This window comes from Canis aureus, chromosome 19 (assembly GCF_053574225.1).
Source record: "Canis aureus isolate CA01 chromosome 19, VMU_Caureus_v.1.0, whole genome shotgun sequence".
NCBI lineage: Eukaryota > Metazoa > Chordata > Mammalia > Carnivora > Canidae > Canis > Canis aureus.
In genome coordinates this window covers 42,691,099-42,712,038 of record NC_135629.1, presented here as the reverse complement: position 1 = coordinate 42,712,038, position 20,940 = coordinate 42,691,099, and the positions used below count along the sequence as shown (strand labels likewise).

The 20,940-nt window shown below is 48.4% G+C and overlaps 1 protein-coding gene across 5 annotated transcripts in view; it reads left to right on the top strand.

Annotated features, from left to right (window-relative positions):
* KLHL18 (kelch like family member 18) overlaps window positions 1-19,539 on the top strand; it is a 56,131-nt gene extending 36,592 nt beyond the window's left edge. For 4 of the 5 annotated variants that reach the window (XM_077859107.1, XM_077859109.1, XM_077859111.1 and 1 more), the window contains 8 exons: window positions 411-551; window positions 5,107-5,305; window positions 7,099-7,259; window positions 8,474-8,610; window positions 10,039-10,276; window positions 13,674-13,778; window positions 15,264-15,375; window positions 16,330-19,539. In XM_077859107.1, the coding sequence (XP_077715233.1) occupies window positions 411-551; window positions 5,107-5,305; window positions 7,099-7,259; window positions 8,474-8,610; window positions 10,039-10,276; window positions 13,674-13,778; window positions 15,264-15,375; window positions 16,330-16,716 (1,480 nt within the window). In that variant the 3' untranslated portion in view covers window positions 16,717-19,539. The remainder of the gene's footprint in view (window positions 1-410; window positions 552-5,106; window positions 5,306-7,098; window positions 7,260-8,473; window positions 8,611-10,038; window positions 10,277-13,673; window positions 13,779-15,263; window positions 15,376-16,329) is intronic. The other variant, XM_077859108.1, reaches the window with a different exon arrangement.
* Window positions 19,540-20,940: the final 1,401 nt, after the last annotated feature.

Below are 20,940 nucleotides of genomic sequence, written 5' to 3'. Positions count from 1 at the left end.
GAAATAAATTATAGCATATTTATGTGTTAAAATACTTTATAGCAACCCCTAAAAATGATAAACATGACGACATTATAGCAACATAGGAAAGGACTTGATAAGTATTTTGTGATTATTTCCATACTATTTATGCATGCAGGAAAATAGGAAGAAAGTGAACCCTCAAAAGTAACCACTGTTTGGCTCATTCAGTAGTGAGATTGTGGGTACTTGCTTTCTCTTTTTAGAATTTTCTATAATAAAATTATTTGGGCAATGAAGACAGCTTAAGAAGTAGAATGAGTCTTCGCCTCTGGTGAAGATTCTTGAAGGGTATGGGCTAAATGGGTTTTATTTAGAGCATTCCCCAGGTAAGTGTGTCAACTCAGTGAGGGCCAGTCTCTGAAGCAAATCTTTCCTCCTTTCTCTAGCGCCCTGGAGGCTCTTATCAACTTTGCCTACAACGGCCACCTTGCCATTGACCAGCAGAACGTGCAGTCACTGCTGATGGGGGCGAGCTTCCTGCAGCTGCAGAGCATCAAGGACGCCTGCTGCACGTTCCTCCGAGAACGGTGAGGCCATGAACCTGGCCCATGGTGGGGCGTGCGCCGCTGTCATTCATGGAACCCCCTGCCAGTTTGCTCAGTCTTTAGGGCACACAGAGTTTTATGAAGGGAGTGAGCCAGGGGGCTGACTCTGCAGAAATTACCTTTCTTCAAATTGTGGTCAAGCAGTGGCCAGGTTTTTGGGAGTGAACCTTTGAGGAACGTATTCATGGACCCATACCTGTGTTCTCTCCTGGCCTGACATGTACCTCTTCTTCTTGTCTTCCAGTTTGACCAGTTACTGATTTAGCTGACGGTTCTCACCAAACCAACAGATTCCATGCTGCCTCACTATTCCATAGCCTGTCTCCATCTTGTGTAGATCCTTTTCCTGCCTTGAGGTCTTGACTTCTTTTTCCTTTAGCTCTTTAGGGCCCTCCTCCCCAAATTTCAGCTCCTGGAATGCTCTTTCCCCTTTAGTCTCCTAGAAGCAATCACTGTATTCTGTCTTAGGGTAAGGACCATGAAGTATATCCCTCCCTAGGTCTGACATTCAGCAATGACTTATTGATGACTGAGCAGATAACAAGGCTCTTTCTCCCCCTCAAGAGGAAGAACTCTTAGCCATAATGTAAAAGCTGCCTGTTACCCACTAGGGACTTGGGGGTGCAGGTTATAATGTGCAGGGCTCCACACAGTCTTTGTCTGTGGTACTCTCCAAGGCCTGGCCTCCACCTGAGCTACTGTGATCACAAGGTCCGTGGCCTGAAGACTCCCATCTCAAATCTGCTCTCCTGAACCTCATTGCCTTTTAGAGTGACCTCTCCCTCTCCCATTCCTGTCCCACCAATCCACTTCACTCAGCACCTCTCTGGACCCCACCTGCTCTCCCCATCCTGCCCCTGTGATGATCATGGACATCACTGATGACTGCTGTGAGTGCAGCTAGTCTTAATAACCATGATAATGATGTTCAGCACACAGGGCACTCTTTGCTGGGTGCAGGGTGAGTGGTTTCATTGTGAGGCAGGTGGTCCTGTTTCAGGTTTTATAGATGAAGGCCACATAGTGACAGTGTGTAGTCGCAGAGCCTGGTTTGACCCTGCCCTGGGATGCCTTCTGGTCAGGCTGGAGGGATGTGTGTGGCGGGTATGAGGCGCACTGTCTTTCCTCCTCATTTGTGAGCCGCTTAAGGACACAGACCAGACTCGGTTTATCTCTCTCTCCCCACAGAGCCCAGAATGATTAAGTAGGCATTCTGGAAAGGATTAAATTGGCCACTCTCACAAGGGGACAACAGCTCCACCTAGGGGCTTTTGAGGTCATCACTCTCAATACTGTACCCAGCCTCTGTTTCAAAGCAGTTATCATCCAAAAGATGCTTGGAAGAGTGATTTTTAGACCTGTGGAGTTTTTACATGCACCAATGACATTTTAGGAAGACATACTAACACAGAGCCTGATATTATGAGTCTTTCCTTAACATTTTTCCATGCATTCCTGCAAAATCCCTTCTGAAGCCTCACTTCACACCTGATATCTGTCTTTATACCTTCCCACAGGCCCCGGAGGCTTGACCTGCTTTCTGTTTTCATTCCAGTAGTTACCATCACTGCCTCTCTTCCTTGGAGTGGCTTCTCCTTGAGCCTGGCTGCAGAGTGTTAGGGTGTCCCACCTGCTCCCTGCCCACTTACCCATATTTGAAGACAAGCACATGGGCCCTTGATTTTCAAGGTGTGATCACTAATGACTTGAGAGAACCCATTCTGAGCGGTAGTGGAAAAGACATGATTTTCCAGAGCACAGAGAAGTTGTAAAGCTGTCAGTTTTCCATGAGGTAGGGGTTGATTTTTTTTTTCTTGTGGCCCCTTTCCAGCCTTCAGATGTATGGGCTTCCTTGTTTTTAGGTGAGCACTGGCACTGTGTATTTTCCAAAACCCTTCTCTCAATATTGAATCAGAACATTGGATGCATCCATGAACCAAGTCAGTAACTTATTCAATTCAAGTCACTGCTTCCTGCCTCTGATAAAGCATTACATCTTCACTATGGCCTCCTTGCACAGAGTCCAGCTGTGCTGGCAAGAAAGGTGGTTGCCCACTGGGTAGTGGCTACAGCTGTGTGTCTGTCTCTGCTCTTTGGGTTCATTTTCCCTCTTCCTCCTGTTCCTAAATGGGGCCCTCTCCTGCATGGCAGCTCTCCCTTCTCCTTCCTCACCAGTTGCCTCACAAGCAGCCTTCCCATATCCCATCCTCTTCTATGCAAAAGCCCAGTTCGCTTGAAGGTGTATTTTGCCCTCCTTGTTATGCAATGCCAGTGAAAGATGGCCAAAGCTGAGGTATAGGAGTCCTAACCTGAGAGGGAGCTGGTGGAAGTGTGTGCCAGGCACACACATATTGATCATCCTTTTCCATGTCTTTGGCTTCTAATTCCCAGTCCATGGCACTGACTCCTCTTGAGTTGATGTCACAGCAATCAGTATCAGTAAGGCACCAGGTGTAGAGGCTCAGGGAAGGTGTAGCCTCCTCACTGCCACATGTACGTAGAGGCCTTTTAACAAATCTTATTCGGTCATTGTAAATGCTCCAGGAAGAAGGTGGTATTTGAGAACTGAGCTGGCATTCTGACCTTGAGCCTGGTGTTCCTCACTGGCCACGGTGCCTTGCCTCATTGTTGGTGCTCATGCTTCCCTGTCCTTAGTGGAAATGCACGTAGGTCTCCAAGGCAATGGACAAAGCCAGTTCAGGCTAGAAGGGAAGCAACAACTTGTGGAATTTAGATTATCCCAAAGCCAGGATTCTGAGAGAGACTCTGCCCTTCAGCTGTGCTGCTGGGGGACAATGGGTAGTGAGTATAACTCTACCTGTAACTTTAAGCAACACAGCATGGGAAAGAAAGCAAGCATTCGGGATCCCTGGGTGGCGCAGCGGTTTAGCGCCTGCCTTTGGCCCAGGGCGCGATCCTGGAGACCCGGGATCGAATCCCACGTCGGGCTCCCGGTGTATGGAGCCTGCTCCTCCCTCTGCCTATGTCTCTGCCTCTCTTGCTCTCTCTGTGTGTGACTATCATAAATAAATAAAAATTAAAAAAAAAAAAAAGCAAGCATTCTAGTAAAACCTAGGCAGTTTCCATCTGATAAATACCCTCTCCCTCCAAGGAGTATCAGTCAAAAATCAAAATAAGAAAAGCCCCATCCCCAGGATCTCCTGCTGTCGCAAGATTTCAGAACCACATTGGGCTCACCTGAGATTTTGTCAGATGCAGTAGTAGTAAAAAAAAAAAAAAAAAAAAACCTGTGATAAAAATTAAGACAGCAACCAACTTCATGCCAGGCATCATGTTGAGTGCTTTTGCTACATTCTTGCTTACACATGGCCACAGCTGTAGGAGCTGGATAGCTGTTTTCCTCACCTTTTTCCAGGTGAGACTGTTACAGACACCTGAGGAACCCTCCTGCCTCACCTGGTGCAATGCAGGGCCTGATTTACTCAGAGGGCCCCAGCGAGGGCCAATCTGCCTCTGGGTAATGGGAACACACACAGGGTTCAGTCTTGGCACCACCACTTGCTTGTAGAGGGCTGTGAGCACATTGCTTCATTTCTCTGAGCCTCAGTTTTCCATCTAAAAATGGAAGTAGGGGATCCCTGGGTGTCTCAGCAGTTTGGTGCCTGCCTTTGGCCCAGGGTGCGATCCTGGAGTGTCGGGATCGAGTCCCGCATCGGGCTCCCGACATGGAGCCTGCTTCTCCCTCTGCCTGTGTCTCTGCCTCTCTCTCTCTCTCTCTGTGTGTGTGTTTATCATAAAGAAATAAATAAATCTTAGAAAGAAAGAAAGAAAGAAAGAAAGAAAGAAAGAAAGAAAGAAGAAAAGAAAGAGAAAGAAAGAAAGAAAAAGAAAAGAAAGAAAGGAAAGAAAGAGAGAGAGAGAGAAAGAAAGAAAGAAAGAAAGAAAGAAAGAAAGAAGAAAGAAAGAAAGAAAGAAAATAAAAATGGAAGTAATGACTGCTTTGCAGTGCTGTTGAAAAGATCCTGGCCTGGCAAAGTACTGGACACTGAGCAAGTGGTAGTTAGTTGCCGTCATTCCTGGGTGTCTGAACAATTAGACTCAGAGCTTTTTACTGTTTAAAAAAGAAGTGTAAGGGTCCTGATGTTAAGAAGTCATCTCTGCATGGTTTAAACTCTCATTCTACAACTTCAGTGCCCTCCTAAGGACCAGGTAGATGTCCCACCAGGAATGTCAATGGCTTAAGGCAAGCAAACAAGTTTTCTAGCACGTGTTCTATGCTTCTGTCCTCAGAGCTGTTTCCTAGGACTTCCCAGAAAGCTCATTCCACCTAGATGCACTGAGCCATAGGCCCAAGAGGCAGGGACCTCTGAGGATAAACTGTCTTCATTTTAAACCTTTGTCGTTGAGTCCCTAAGCAGCGCATCTGGGATCATGCAGTGAGTTTTCAGCCAAGCCAAGAGCAAAGCTGGGTTTTCTCCATTCCGTAGCTCTCCCCAGCACTAACCTGAGAATGACCAAAGATAACATACTTACTTCCTCTACATTTTCTTCTTTTCATCTTTTCTCATGCCAAAAGCCTTCACCCAAAAAATTGCCTGGGTGTCCGCCAGTTTGCTGAGACAATGATGTGTGCCGTGCTTTACGACGCAGCCAACAGCTTCATTCACCAGCACTTCGTGGATGTGTCCATGTCAGAAGAGTTCCTGGCCCTGCCCTTGGAAGATGTTCTGGAGCTGGTGTCTCGGGATGAGCTTAATGTGAAGTCAGAGGAGCAGGTTTGTAGAGTGTGGTAGCCATCTGCTGTTCTTTCTAATCTTCGTTTTCTATTAATATTTCTTTCACGAAGACCATGATACGTGTGCAGCTTTGTTTCATTATACTACGTGCATTTTTCACAAGAACTTTGTATTCATTTTATTTTTTTTAAGATTTTATTTATTTATTAGAGAGACAGAGAGCACAAGCAGGGGGAGTGACAGAGGGTGAAGGAGAAGCAGGCTCCCCACTGAGCAGGGAGCCCAATGCGGTGCTTGATCCCAGGACTCTGGGATCATGACCTGAGCCAAAGGCAGACACTTAACCAACTGAGCCACCCAGGCACCTGCTTTGTATCCATTTTAGTGTCTAACATTCAATTGATTTTGTCAGCATCACACCCCTTATTCATAAATGTTCGGGTTATTTCTAGTATTGAATATGAAGTTGGGAGGGTTGGTTGGTTTGTTTTTGAAGGTGAAAGAAATGGCAGTACATTTGACTCCTAGTGGGAATTTTCCAGAAGAGAGGGAAGAGTTGGTGATGCAGGAGGAAAGGGAGAATGGCTGCTGGCACATGTCCCTGGAGTAAATGAGAAGAGACTGAGTCGAGGTCACAAGGGGTGTCCCTGCTGGGAGCACCAGCCATGCCCATCCACCCCCACAGGAGGAGTACAGGGAGGCCAGGGTGGGAAGGGAGATGCTGGCCAATTCTGTTGATGTTCTCTTCTGGCATGTTTCTATTTTCTTAGCTGAGAATGAGGATCAGGAGGAGGGTGAGAAATGTAAGGAGAGATGAAACGGCATGAGCCATCCCTCTGGGAGCAGGAGAGGAAATAGATATGCCAGGGAAAGGAAGAGGGCTTGGTGGGAAGCAGGCCCTGATGAGATCAGCAGTCAAAATTTTAGAATAGACCTGCCAGGGGGTGGTTGGCTGGCTCAGTCAGAGGAGCAGGTGAGTCTTGATCTCAGGGTTGTGAGTTTGAACCCCACATTAGTTGTAGAAATTACTAAAAAGAATAGATTAAAAAAAAAAAAAAAAAAAAAAAGATGGGACCAAAACCCCAGGCAGAGCACCTTGGGATGTTTGCAGTGTGGAATCCTGGCCTGTCACAAAACTCTGGTTAGGAGCTTGAGGCTTCAAGAGGCAAGCTGTTGGGAGGTTAGTCCCAACTCAGCTTGTTTCCCTTATGTCCAAAGAGCAGTAGAAAAGTGGGCCCTGAGTGTGGCAGTGTGGGTGCTGTGATGTGCAGGGAAGAACCCCATCCCAAGAGCAAGCCCTGTCCCAAGCTCTTCCACCAATGAGTTCAACCTGGTGCAGCTCAGTCATCACTGATACATTTGATCAGGGGTTTTAGAGGGACATACCCCTGTGGCTGGAGCTGTTAGGGAAAGCTCGGAAAACATTCATCTGGAACCCGGCCTTAAGGAAAGTCGGTGTGGGGTGGGGTGAGTTTAGACAAAGAGGAGGAGATGAGGGGCCTTCGAGGTAAAGGGGACAGTGTGAACAGAAAACCAGCCAGCCTGGGAAAACAGAGGGTGGAGGCGACTGAGGTGAGATGCAGAAAGGAGTAAGGAACCATTGGCAACTTTTCTTTAGGAAGACAGAATGAAAACCAGGAAGCTGTTACAATCACTGAGGCTTGCCTTTCAAAAGACTGGGCCAAATGGGGCAGCTTGGGGAAGTAGAAAGCAGTGACTTCAGGAGACAAGTAGGAGGAAAGATGGATGGGCCCAAAGAGACTGGGGGGCCTGGGGATGTGGCCCCTGGGAGAGAGGAGTGACTACACAGGTTGAACTTTGTACCATGGCAGGTCTTTGAAGCTGCGTTGGCCTGGGTCAGATATGACCGGGAGCAGAGGGGGCCCTGCCTGCCTGAGCTGCTGTCCAACATCCGCCTGCCCCTATGCCGGCCCCAGTTCCTATCAGACCGTGTGCAGCAGGATGACCTGGTGCGTTGCTGCCACAAGTGCAGGTGAGCAAGGGCCAGCCTGCACAGGATACTGCGGGGGTCTGGGCAGAGAAGAGAACTTGGCCACCTAAGCTGTTTGTGTCCAGCTCAGGGGAGGAAGGATTTGGAGTTGTCAGCCCTAATTCATAGCACCTGCTCTGCCTTCCTCATCTAGAGCCTGGAAGAGCCCAAGTCTGAATCCTCAGTCAAAGAAATGTGCCAGGAGGGGCTTCAAGGCAAAAGGGGCTTCCTTCTCTATGCTCCCTGAGGATTTCCTAGCATCTCCAGGAACTGACTCAGTGGTGACTCCCTGGGGCTCCTCATCCTCTCCAAGAAACATTAGTGCTCTGGTCTCAGATGGGCTTGGACCTGTCTACAGTGATGGGCAAGCAGGGGGCATGTTTACCAGCACGTGAAACTTTTACGCAGGGTAAATCGGTGATGACATGGTGCAGCAGAGCTCCCAAAACAGCTCAGAAGGCAGTAGCCATATAAGAGGATCATTATAAAAGTAGAGCAGCGAAGGAAAATGTTCACCTTCCTCCAAACGGCTTGTCATATTCACAGCGGGTTCAGAGGAAGCCAGTGGCTGTGTGCAATTGGTATGAAGGTGTGTGGCAGGAGGGAGTGGAGGTGTGGCTGCCAACAGGTGGGGCCCCGTGACAAGCACTCTCAAGTATGCTGTTGAATTTGAACTTTATTCTGTAGGCCATGGGTAGCTCTTGAAGGTTCTTAGCGTGGGCTATAGTGTGGAGGGTGGAATGGAGAGGCAGGACTGGAGGCAGAGAAATCCATCAGGAGCAGTTGGCTTCTGCTACCAGTGTAGGTGAGAAATGGCACATTGCAGGGTGCAAGCAATAGGGATAGGAAGGAAGAGCTGGGTCTCAGTAGTTCAGTGGTGACAGGATGCAGGCTGCTTATTGACCCTTTCCAACGCCAGCTCTTGTAGCCCCTACCCTGCTCTTCTTCTGCCAGCTGTGTGCCTGTTAGAAGATGCTTGTTCTGATTACATTAGCTGAGGTGGGTGCTGCTCATCCCGCCCCTCCGATTTTGAGCATGTTTCAGTAGCTGTGTGTGGTTCCCCCTGGACTCACTTGGGTTCAAGACCAAACCTTCCAGAAGGCTTCTTCTCCCAGGTTTCCCCTCCAGTTGGGGGTGGGGCAACTAGGCTTGGAAATACAAATATAGACCACATGGGGAAAATACCTCCTGTCATAACATCCTGCACCTTATTCCAGGGACCTGGTAGACGAAGCAAAGGACTATCATCTCATGCCAGAGCGCCGGCCCCACCTGCCGGCTTTCAGAACTCGGCCTCGCTGCTGCACGTCCATCACAGGCCTTATCTATGCCGTGGGGGGCCTCAATTCAGCAGGTATCTTGCAGCTCCCCCTTGCAGGGCCCTGTTTTGCACCAAAAAAGCTGGCTTGGCCCTCTGATTCCCCTCCTTTGTGTGTCACCACACGGGTCCTTCTTGATTTTATGCAGCTTTTAGATTACGCAGTTATGTTAATGTTATGCAGTGAAAGCACAGCAGGTATGAATACCATCAAATCAGAATATCAGCTACATACCAGCCCTGGATAGAATGCAGAGACCCATCTCTTTTACCAGGCTAATCACATTTGGTCATATGGATCTCTGGGATTAGACTGTGAGTCAGTCACCATGAGAAAGAAAATTCTGCAAATACACAGGGTCTGCCACTATCTGTAATATGTAATAATGCTTTCTCTCTACCTGCTGCCTCCCATGCAGTGCACACATGCTTTAGAGCTGATGTGTTACTGGCAGCTCTCATCCAGCCAAGTTTTCAGGCAAACTCCTGAGGCCCCTGGCCCTCCGGCCCACCCAAGGCACCACTGCAGGGCAGTGGAGATTTCATAGGAAGGGAAGTGTGGGCTCCTAAATCTTTGCAGCACAGAGGCAAAGGGAGGTGGCATCTCCCATGTAAAGACCAGATCTCTTCTCAGTGACAGCCTAGGCTCATGGAGGGGTGCAGATGGTGCGCAGTCCTGGGGAGTTTTGTTTTTAATTGAAGGTTAATGACAGGTGGGTGTCAGTCTGTTTACCATATGTCTGTTAACCATGTGTTCTGGAAGAGAGAAGTCCTCAACTAGTAAATGCTGGAGTGTGGTAGGTGTGAGGTACCCCACAGTAGAATAAGACAGGGAGGGGGGATTATTTTATTTGATTAAAAAAAAAAAAAAAGACCCTGTTGTAAATGGTAGGGTTGGAATCATCATCCCTGGCTACTATAACTACTATGTATTCAGCACTTAGTGTGTTCTAGAACTATGTAAGCAAGGTGCTTTGCCTATTCTGTCCTTTAATCCTGACAACATCCCTGCCATAGAGATGATCTCCATTTCACACGTGAGAACAGAAGATGGGGATACAAAGCACCTTGCCCAGGGTCACATGCTAGTAAGTGAAAGTCAGCAGGGGAACCCATGCCCTTCTCTCTGGGCATCCCTCCTGCACTGGGAAAGTAGTATGTCCATCTCCCTTTCACTTTGGCCTCAAGCAGGTGGAATACCTCGTTGCAGTTTAAAACTGTCCTCTCTAAAATTAATAATAATAATAAAACTGTCCTCTCTAGAAAGTACGTGCTTCCTGGCTGATTCTGATTTTCCTTGAAGAATTAGGTTTTTGGTTAGCACGGCTGAGGTGTCTTAGTGGGCCCATCTGGCTTGAGTATTTCTGTGGGAAGAACCGATAGAGTCAAGTCAAACATTCCGTGTAATCAATGCCCAACAGCTGTGATCTAAACACATGGTCTCATTTGTTTTAATTTGAGTAGCAAATTTTTATGCAGGTGATTCCCTGAATGTGGTGGAAGTGTTTGACCCCATCGCCAATCGCTGGGAGAAGTGCCATCCCATGACAACGGCCCGCAGCCGCGTTGGTGTGGCTGTGGTAAATGGGCTTCTCTATGCCATCGGGGGGTATGATGGCCAGCTCCGGCTGAGCACCGTGGAAGTCTACAACCCAGAGATGGACACATGGACCAGAGTGAGGAGCATGAATAGCAAGAGAAGGTATTGTGCAAGAGAAGGTAGCGCTGTGCTAGACAAGCAGGGGCACATAATAATAATATAATATAATAATAAAATAAAACCCGAGCTGGCCTGGGAGTTTCCTGCCGCCAGGCCAGCCACTGCCAGCACATCCCGGAAGCTAGCCTTATTCTGCTCAAAGTAAAATCCCTGCCCTGTACTCTGAGGAGCTTGGGGAGATGAGGCAGAGATGTGTGAAAGTTGTATTGTTATTTTAAGTGTGTCAGATAAGGACCGAAAGTGTATGTTATGAAAGATTCAAGAAGGGAAAAAAACTTGATGGAAACATCTGAAAGATTTCAGGGAAGAGGTTGAAACTTGAATAATAAGGAGGATTTAACTTTATTAGTGATAAAAGGACAGGAGAGGTATCGTCCTTTATACTCTCTTCCCCCTGCTACTCCCTAGATCTCTGCCACACAGGTGCTTCTGCCACCCTGGGAGTATGTGAGCCATAGCAATGCATTTCACTTCAGGGCTACCCACTTGCCCCCCAGGTGTGAGCACCTAGGTAGACCAAGTTTATATCTTTTTTTTTTTTTTAAGATTTTATTTATTTATTCATGAGAGACACAGAGAGAGAGGCAGAGACACAAGCAAAAGCAGGCTCTATGCAGGGAGCCTGACGCAGGACCCGATCCCAGGACTCCAGGATCACGCCCTGGGCTGAAGGCAGGCGCTAAACTGCTGAGCCACCTAGGGATCCCCCAAGTTGTATCTCTTAAGACACTCTGGATATTTGTCTCCTCCATCACTGGCTTGCTCCAATTTCCTGAAGAGTTAGAGAGCATCCGAGTAGCACCTCTATCCCACCACCTTGGTGCTCAAGGGGAGGGCGGCCTCTTCCCTTATACCAGGCATGTATGGAGCATGTGCACGGCTGAGCTGTGGAGGAGGGATAACTAGACAGGTTCTTCTGTTCTTCTGCCCTCAGTGGGGCCACCCTGGATCAGTGGTTTCAAGAGGCACTCAGCTTTCTCTTCCGGGACTGACAGGAGAGGAAGTAGTCCCTACCCATATAACCAGAATACTTCTGCATTTCTTTCTCATGAATTGAGCTTCCCTGACAGATGCCCAACGTTAGGGAGAAAGTTACATGAATTATTTTCGAAACGGGTAGTTTGAAAGCCACCGGGGCAGATGTTCTCTAAGGGCTTCTCGGCTTTGTAAATTCTGTGGTTTATACATTTGCCCTATAGACCTCTTTATCTGGCCCCGCCCTGGGTTTTCTGTGTGTAAGATCAAGAGACTGCATGTGTGGTGAGGAAAAAGAATCAGAGTGACCTTTGCCACAAAGAAGTGTCAGGCCCAGAGACATATGTACCACGTTCTGTAGTGTTAGTGTGTGGCCTCAAGCCCGGAGAAATCTGCCTTTGAAAAAAAAAAAAAAAAAAAAAGAAATCTGCCTTTGTACCAACAAGACCAGGTTCACAAAGGGTCAAAATGGGTTCATTTGGGAAAAAGAAAATTTGTATAAGCCATCTGCTCCTCCGAAGGCCCTGAGCTAACACTCTTGTGGTTCCTTCCTCTCCCTTTCCCTACCTCAGGGCTTCCCTTTTCTACTTCTCGGGTGCCTACCAGCCTTCTGGCCTTGAGTGATTCATTGCTCCATTTCCCCAGCCATGAGTGCCTTTTTTGCTTTCACTACAATCAGTTGCTCTTGCTTGTGTGTCTGCCCTGGGCAGCTTGCTTGCTTTGGTATCACAGAGTTTGGAGTGTTGTGTGGGAGGAAAGTCCTCTGGGCATCCCCTTCCCTGACTGTGGTTAATGCCCTGTTATTAGTAGCATGGACCCAGCTCCATTATATCCCTTTTAAATTATAGGCTGCCTAAAAATGTTCTGAGTCTCCTTTCTCCTGCCATCCCACACGGCTTTCTTGTCTTGCCTGTTGGTGACAACCTCTTTTCTGCCATCATCCTTCCCCTCGCCTGCAGTGTTCCACAGTGTTTCCTCTGGTGGACCGTTCCAGTCCTCTTCCCTCTTCACACTGGCCTCTACCACTTGATTGATAGTTAATATTGCTCAGTTTATGAGACCTCTCATGTTGTTGTTGAATTCCTGTGTTGTTACTTCTGTCCTCTTCCGGAAGGATAGTGACACATCTAGTGAATTTGTGGTCTTCCCATAGTCCTTGCCTGAGGCAAAAGTCTTTTCCTGTTTTGGGCAGGTTTGGGGGATCTGTTACAATGTCCCTCAAAGGGACATTGCGTGGATCAGTTTGATTTGCTGTGTACTTTTGAAAGATGGCAGTAAACTTGATATATTTTATTTTCCTGTTTCTCAGCCACCCAGATTCATTCTTAATCTTCTCCAGCATCAGATTTGAAAACAGTGAATTGGCCAGCTTTGCACTCATGTTTAATTTCTCACAAGGCATTGTATAGAACAGAAGGTTTTATGATTATGGCAGACCACTAGGTCTCTGATCTGAGGAGAGTGGGGCATGGTGGGCAGCATGGGAGTGGGCTTGTCTCATTTAAATCCGAGGCATGCCTTTCACTGGGCAGCCCGGAGAAGGCCCAACCTCCCCAGCTGTGGCTACTCATTTGTACAATGAAGATCATGCTACTTCCTTGTAGGTTGTGGTGAGGTGAGGGACAAATGGCAAAGCATAGAGTACATGCCACATGTCATCAGTGCACAATGGGAGCAGAGTATCACCCACTGAGACAAAAGTAGAGGCTGCCATGGCCATATCTGTCATGAAAAGACATCTGTCAAACTTCACAGGGAACTAAATAGGAAAATCAGGCTAACGCAACAAACACATATTGAAGGCCTTTCCTGTATAAAGCACTGCACTAAGCACTGTCAGAGTCACACAGAGGAAGACCCCTGTCTTCCAGGAGGTCCCCACTTATTAAGAGGTGACAGATGGCTTCCCATAACCCCAGGTGCCAGAATAAGCACCTTTGGGCAGGAGCTTTGACTTGGTCAGCACTGTGAATCTAGGGCCTGGAACAGCAAGCCTCCTGAGTGCCTCATGGAATCTGAGGGGTGAATGAGTGACCATACAGTGGTGTGGTAAAGGAGCTACTCCGGCAGCGTGGGGCCAGGAGGGCCAGATTCTTGCTGAGGGGTCCAGGATGGCTTTTTGAGCAGAAGAAAGAGGCCTGAGCCTTAAATGTAACTAGACCTTGATTGAACACAGCAGGGTAGAAGGTAAGCCTTTCAGACACATCCAGGGCTGAGAAGGGACCCCAGCAAGGGCCCCTGCAGGGCAGCAGCTTCCCCCTCAATTTTGTACTTAATCAAGCACATGGGGTTTGGGTCTGCTCTAGAAAGAGGCAGTTGGTGGTTAGGTGGATCTCCCAGGGAGTGTGAAAGGCTGGCCCAGGATGTCTGAGGCCCTTCTGCATGACAGCTCTGTCTTTTTCAGTGCCATGGGGACAGTCGTGCTGGATGGGCAGATCTATGTCTGTGGGGGCTATGATGGCAACTCTTCTCTCAACTCTGTGGAGACCTACTCACCCGAGACAGACAAGTAAGGACTCCAGCTCCCGTGGGAAAACTGGAACTGGTTAAACAGAGAGTTTGAAGAATTATGCAGTTTTTGATTTAAGCTTCTCAAGGATGGGAATATCTTACCATTTCAGCTTCTCTGGTACCTTGCATATAATAGGTATTTAATAACTTTTGGTTAAATGAATGAAGGATTGAATACATTTTAAAAACAAATGGTCTGCCTAGGTTGTTGGAGATGTTTATTTAATGATCTGCACCTCTTTGTTAAATCGGCCCATTTTAATGAAAATGCAGGTGAAAGGGGGTGAGAAAGAAGTGAATAACACTTTCCAAAGTAAGATAGGTATGATTTGGGTAGGACGTGATTCAGAGAAGCAAAAAGTTACCTGGTCAGATAAGCTTGGAAGACATTGATGTCTGTATCACTAGAATGCTTAATCTTTTCATAAAACATAGTAACATTTTAAAGATTGAAAAATTCTGTAGTAAAGACATCTGTTTAATTTCATCTTATATAATGCCTGTCACCATCTTATTTTGTGGAATATACTCTTTGGAAAAGAGTTGGCAAGGTTAGCCTGAATTTTTCATTTCAGTATTTGAATCTTCTCATAAGCCAGTTAGTTGAATGGATTCATCAGAATGCTTTTCAGCCAATATTCCATTCACTTCACCAGCTTACTGTGTATTAAGCTGGGTGTCTAAGATCCTTAAGTAGCAGCCAGTCTGCTGGGGCAGACTGATTATCGTGATTATCCTATCCTGGAGACCTCTCTGGAGCTCTTGGGTGAAGGGTGGGGAGCACCTTCATCTTTACTATGGCTGGCAGGGAGAGGCAGGGTGGCAGGGATGACCTCTGAGAGCAGACCCATTGTGGATAGCAGTAGATGAGCATTATAGGCAGGGGGACAGCAAGAGGAGAGGTCCAGAGGAAGGAAAGTGCTCGATGTGGATGAGGACCCAGCATGGGTGGCACATGGCAGGATGTAAAAGTGAAGTGAGGCCTGAGAGATAAAGAACTGCATAGGGAACTCAGACTGCCTTGAGGAACCCGTGAGGAGCCACCCGAGGGGCGTGCTGCATGGGGTCGGTATATAAGCCAGGCCGCCCATACGGAGCCTGCGATAGGTTGTCCCAGGAAGAGGCCAGAGCTGGGGCAGCAATAGTGGGGATAGGAAAAAGCAATGACTAGAATACAGATCACTGGGGACTTGGTGACCACAGGAATGTTGAGGATGAGGGGGGAGAGAAGCCATGTAAACAATCTGAGTAGGACTAGATGGTTAGTGGTCCCATTAACAAGACTGGGCAGTGCAGGGGAGGAGCACATCTGTAAGAGAGGGGCCTGGTGTGGGACATGTTAATTTTGAGTGCCTGCAGAAGTGGGGAGATAGTCCAGTGTGAGAGGAAATGCTATTCCCATTTGCCCCAACCCTAGTGAGCTGTCCTGGGAGGATAGCAACGCTAAATCTCATGGCTCCCCTCATCTGGCTGTCTCCTGAAGGTGGACGGTGGTGACCCCAATGAGCTCAAGTCGCAGCGCTGCTGGGGTGACGGTGTTTGAGGGCAGGATATATGTGTCGGGCGGCCACGACGGTCTGCAGATCTTCAACAGTGTGAGTCTGGGCTCCCCTGGGCTAAGGGCACTCACTCCTTCCATCTTTGAGAATAATTTATTTTTAAACATACATTTATTTTGGGGAGAGGGGCAGAGGGAAAGAGAAAAGGAGAGAAGCAGACTCCCTGCTGAGCATGGATCCTTGACACAAGGCTCAATATCACAACCTTAAGATCATGCCCTGAGCCAAAATTAAAAGTTGGACTCAACCAACTGAGCCACCCAGGCGCCCCCCACCTTTGAGTATAATTTTGAAAGGCAGTTCTTTGGAAGAAACTTCAGCCTTGCTATAGCTGGGCAAAGCATCATCTAGTGAGGTTTCAGGCCATCTGCCACGTGCTCTGAGATTCTTCCAAGAATGGAGCCAGTGTGCACAAAGGAGGGGTAGAGGCTAGCCATGCCACCACCCCCACCCCCGTTCAATTCTCCACTGGATCCTGCATGAGAGCTGGCTAAATCCCTATTCACAGTAAGCTCAATTACAGACGATGTGAATTTGCAAAGAGTTGTATTCTGGATACATTGTTTGAAATTGCATTTATTCTGTAAGGAAAAAACAAACAAAAAAACCTTTAACTGCCATCTAGTGGTAGATCCGTGGAGTGAGTCAGTGCTGTGATGGAATGCACTCTGGACAAATTTCAGGAGACCCTGTTCTCCTCCTGGCTCTGTTCCTACACAGCAGTGCATCCTTGGCCACACCCTTTGTTTCCTGAGATGTAAAATAGGAGGGGTCAGAGCAGGAGATCTCTCTCTATAAGCCCAAGAGCAGGTGTACAGTTGAGGGGACTGGGCATTGCAGCCAGAGCACACGCTGGCCTTTCACTGGACTCTGCCACCACGTGGGTCACTATGCCCCAAGAGGCTCCCACCTCACCCTGCCCATGGACTGAGCTTTGGCTCTGACGCCTGGATCTGTGCCCCTCTCTCCCTGGTTCTCTCCCTGATGCAGGTGGAGCACTATAACCACCACACGGCCACCTGGCACCCAGCAGCCAGCATGCTCAACAAGCGCTGTCGGCATGGAGCCGCCTCCTTGGGAAGCAAGATGTTTGTTTGTGGGGGCTACGATGGCTCTGGCTTCCTCAGTATCGCTGAGGTGTACAGTTCTGTGGCGGACCAGTGGTGTCTGATCGTCCCCATGCTCACACGCCGGAGTCGCGTCTCCCTGGTGGCCAGCTGTGGGCGTCTCTATGCCGTGGGGGGCTACGATGGACAATCAAACCTCAGCTCAGTAGAGATGTATGACCCGGAGACGGACCGCTGGACATTCATGGCCCCCATGGCATGTCACGAGGGTGGGGTCGGTGTGGGCTGTATCCCGCTCCTCACCATTTAAGGCAGAGGGGGGAATGTGGTGGGGTAGGGATCTGGTACAAACATAGGCACTCCCTTCCGGGGACAGGCCCTCTTGGGAGAGGTGATAGACCAGAGGATGGGGTGAATGTGAGCTCACTGGAGGTGCAGCCTTTCCAGGTGCTTACATCCTCCCTCTCTGCGCTGCACTTGGGACCTTCATGCCCAGGTCACCAAGGTGCACCACGTGGAACAGAGCCCCTCTTGGTTCCGCAACTGGTGACCACGGGACTGCTTTGCTGGTCCACACATCCACAGGCTCCATCCAAGCCCAGCTCCCACCTGCCACTTGCAGAAGGCCTGCCATCAGACGCTCCTCCTCACCCGCTGTTCTCCAGCCATGCATGTTGTGGCCCGTCTGCAGTGGGGTGGCTGTAGTGCTGAGCCTGTTGGAAGCTAGGATACAGATGGGGGTGTCTTGGTTGCCTGTGGTGGTACAGCCACAGCTATGTGCACATTGCACACAAGCACCTCCCTCTTCCATCTGGGAGCACAGAGGACTTAGTCCTCATTGCTAGGTAATCAGGGAGAACAGAAGCTTTTCCTCTGGAGTTTTGGGATTTCAGTGAGGTTTTTTCATCTTGTTGAGGAGTAACAGCAGAGGGGGAAAAAAAGATACTTGAAAGAAACCAGAAGAAATGGAAACAAACACTTGAAAGAAAACTGGAAAGAAAAGTACTTTTTTTTTTTTTTTTTTTAAGGGAACATTCTTTGGGAGAAGAAACCGTTAAAAGACATTAAAGGCGATGATGTGTTTCAGTGGAAAACTGCCCACCACAAAAATGGTGGCGTCCGCTCCCATGTTCGGGTCCCAGGGTCCTGAGACCTCGCACAGCACTCGGGGTCGCCTCTGAGCCCTCTCGTGTCCAGGATCAGTGTGCTCTCGACTGGTCCTCTGGCAAGGTGCTCACGGGGTTTGTATTCACACCCACCATCAGAGGACTTTTTTTAACCATAGGTTTAGCGAGTGGGCTGAATTACGGCCAGCCGCTCCTCTAGGTGGGAGTTCCCAGCCGGTTGCCGGAGGCTCGAGGTGCCCCTGGGTTACCTCCCATGGCCACCATGGCGTTCACTCAGATTTCCCGCCCCCACTTTCATTCCTCATTCGACCAGCAAGGAAGATAGCAGGTCTGGCCAGATTCTCGCCCATCTATCATTCTTGGATCGTTTTCCTTGTTGTGATGCTTCTAGGGCACATTGACCATTTGTACCTCTAGAACCTAACCAGGGACTTGGTCCTTCCACCAGCCATGGCTGGCTTGGTCCAGTAACCTCGTCTACCCTGCCAGTCTACTGCTTCTCCATCCACTCGCCAATTCCAGGGGCCTGGCCTCCCTCCAGCCCTTGGCAGACCGACCAGCAAGGTGGACCTTTACATTCAAGCAAAGCTGACTTTATGGCAAAGAGCTAAAGGCCTAAAGAATCTCTTGCTGCTGCAAAGAACCAATTTTATATTTCTTCCTCTGATCTCAGCAAATGACCTCTTGAAGAGACTCCATGCTCCTTCCTCCTCCTCCCTGGACGGGACCTCAATGTTGCACAGCAGGACCCGAACAGGAGGACACTTCTGTTACCAGTGCACTGGGCAGTGGGGCTGTCTGTCAACTGCTGCTGCCAAAATCTGGTTTTCTAAAATGCTTCCAGTACAGACTAAAAAAGGATGCAGTCCCTTTAATGCAAGACTGGGTCTGAGGGCCCCATTCTCCACCTGGCTGGTCTCCTATCCCTTGCTGCCTGCCGCCTGCCTGGGGTGGCCTGGAAGCGTGTTCAGAAAGGCCCAGTGTGGAGCCTGAGACATCTTTCCCACCCCGGCACTACAAGGTTTATGAGTGTGTGCAATCGCCATGTATCCAGAGGGAAGTACCTTAGGCCACTTAGGAGCTGGGCCTCTGCTGCAAGCACTTGAAAATGATGTTTTTATTTTAAAAGCCCCAACAACCTGATATAGCTTAGCCCCAGCATTTCTCCCTCCCTCTTGGTTTGCCTACAGAGGTAGACTCAGAAGGCAGTGGGTGGGTCTGTGTTTCCTGCCAGAGAGGAGTGTGTCAGTACCCATCTTATTATAACCCCTTTTGTGAACTAGAAGCAGACCTCGCCAGCCCAGATTGTGAAGGGGTTAAGGATCAGTCAGTGGGCTAACAAGTGGGCTTTCCAGGTCCTCAGGACGGTGGCATACATTTTGCCATTGAGGCTGATAGGTCATTCCCCATGATCTTCTGCTCTTGTATTAACCTTCCTAAGTCCACTCCCACCTCCTGGCGCAGAAGTTACACTGCTGCACCTGAGGCCAGTGTTTTGATCTGGGTGGGCTCTGAGCACAAAGGAGCCAACACCAACATTTTCACACTCTTCAGCAGTCAGCTCCTCAGTCTGAGGGGATGTTTGCAAATGGCTGGGCTGGCTCTTTGGTGTTGGAGCCTTTCCAGGAGCCCATGAAGAGAAGTCATCACCCCAGGATATTGTGAAAAGGGTGTAACCAGCAGGTGGGAGAGATGCTGTGCTCAGTGGACCTAGGAATCTAGCCCAGCTCTGAGCATGGGACTGTGGCATCACTGTCCTTGGGCATTTCCCCTTCCCAGATAACATACAGAGCCTTGTCTTCCACATTTCACCTGAGATCAAAGCCAGGATGGGAGCTGAAGACCAGCCTTTTGACTCAGCCACAGAGATAGGAGTGGGTAGAAATTCTGCTCCCCCCCCATTGTCTCCCAGCAAATCTTATTCCTTTTATTTATAGAACGCATGTCTTTTGTGTTAAAAAAAAAAAAAAAAAAACCAAAGAGAAATAAAGAGTACACTCCTAATACCTTCTTGTTCTTTCTTGTCTTATTTTTTAAATATTAGAAGTAAATCATATTTTTATTGCATTTCAGTGAAAAACTACATTGGACAAAGTAAAAATATTCCTGTGAAAATAAGAGCCAGATATATAGCAAAAGCAGTCTTTGGAGAGGTGTGTGTGTATTTTATAAGCATGGGTTCGGGTGAAAAATAACGCATGTTACATACTTACTGCTGTTCAGATCAGCACTCGTAGATTTCCCCGTTTCTTCACTCAGTGCCATAAAACACAAGTCCCCTGATGGAATGCGGCTGGCCTGTTGACTGTCTAGAACCAAAATATCCAGCTCCTTTTTAAAACTCTTGGCCAGAGGTGCTTAACTTTGGTACACATAAAAGTCACTAGCAAACTCTTAAACCACACGTTCACTCATAGGTCCCTCCTCAGGGACCTATGGCTAGGGTGCAGTGCGGGCACTCCAGTGCAGGCAAATTTCCCTGGTGGTTTGCTTCTCAAAGTGTGAGAGAACTGGACTCCTGTGTTTAGTTTCTACTTCTCCAAATGCAGCTGCATTCCAGAGCTGCCTTCTTGAGATTACACCCTGGTTACTGTGGTTGTGGATGTCAGGAAACTCTTCATTCACACTTTTCCAAAAGTCAGCTACTGACTGTCCATCAGGTAAATGATTATTTGTGAATGGCAACATTATTTTTTCAAGTCTTTGGAAGAGTAGGTCTCTCCCACATACATCCCACCAGCGCATGTTTCACACATAAGTGCTATTGATTCTCACCAGGACTTCGCAGGTAGTGTGGCTCATTTTAGTATAAGGAAACAGCCTCAGAAGGGCTGAATAACTGACCTATTCATCAGCTAACTGGTGGTGGTGTCAAGAATTGAGACCAGATTTCCACACTCAGTCTAGCTCACTGGATGGGAGCAGTGTCTGACCTTTGGAAGCAGCTGTTCCATCCAGCCTCATGCCCAGTGTGAAGGGGGCTGCTGCCTGGTACTGTGCAGACCTTAGATTATAGAAGCAACATCTCTATGCTGAAGCAGAGGGAGCCAGGTTATCTGGGGGCTCAGTGCTGCAGGAGAAAGATCACTGGTGGGGCAGCCTGGGTGGCTCAGCAGTTTAGTGCCGCCTTCAGCCCAGGGCCTGATCCTGGAGACCTGGGATTGAGTCCCATGTCGGGCTCCCTGCATGGAGCCTGCTTCTCCCTCTGCCTGTGTCTCTGCCCCTCTCTCTCTCTCTTTCTCTCTCTCTCATGAATAAATAAATAAATCTTAAAAAAAAAAAAAAAAAGAAAAAGAAAGATCACTGGCCCCTAAAGTAAGAGCAGTGCTTTCCATGGCATCTATACTCTCTTGCTCAGAACCAAAGAGCCTGTGGATGAAAAGTGGACTGTGAGCTTTATTCCTCTG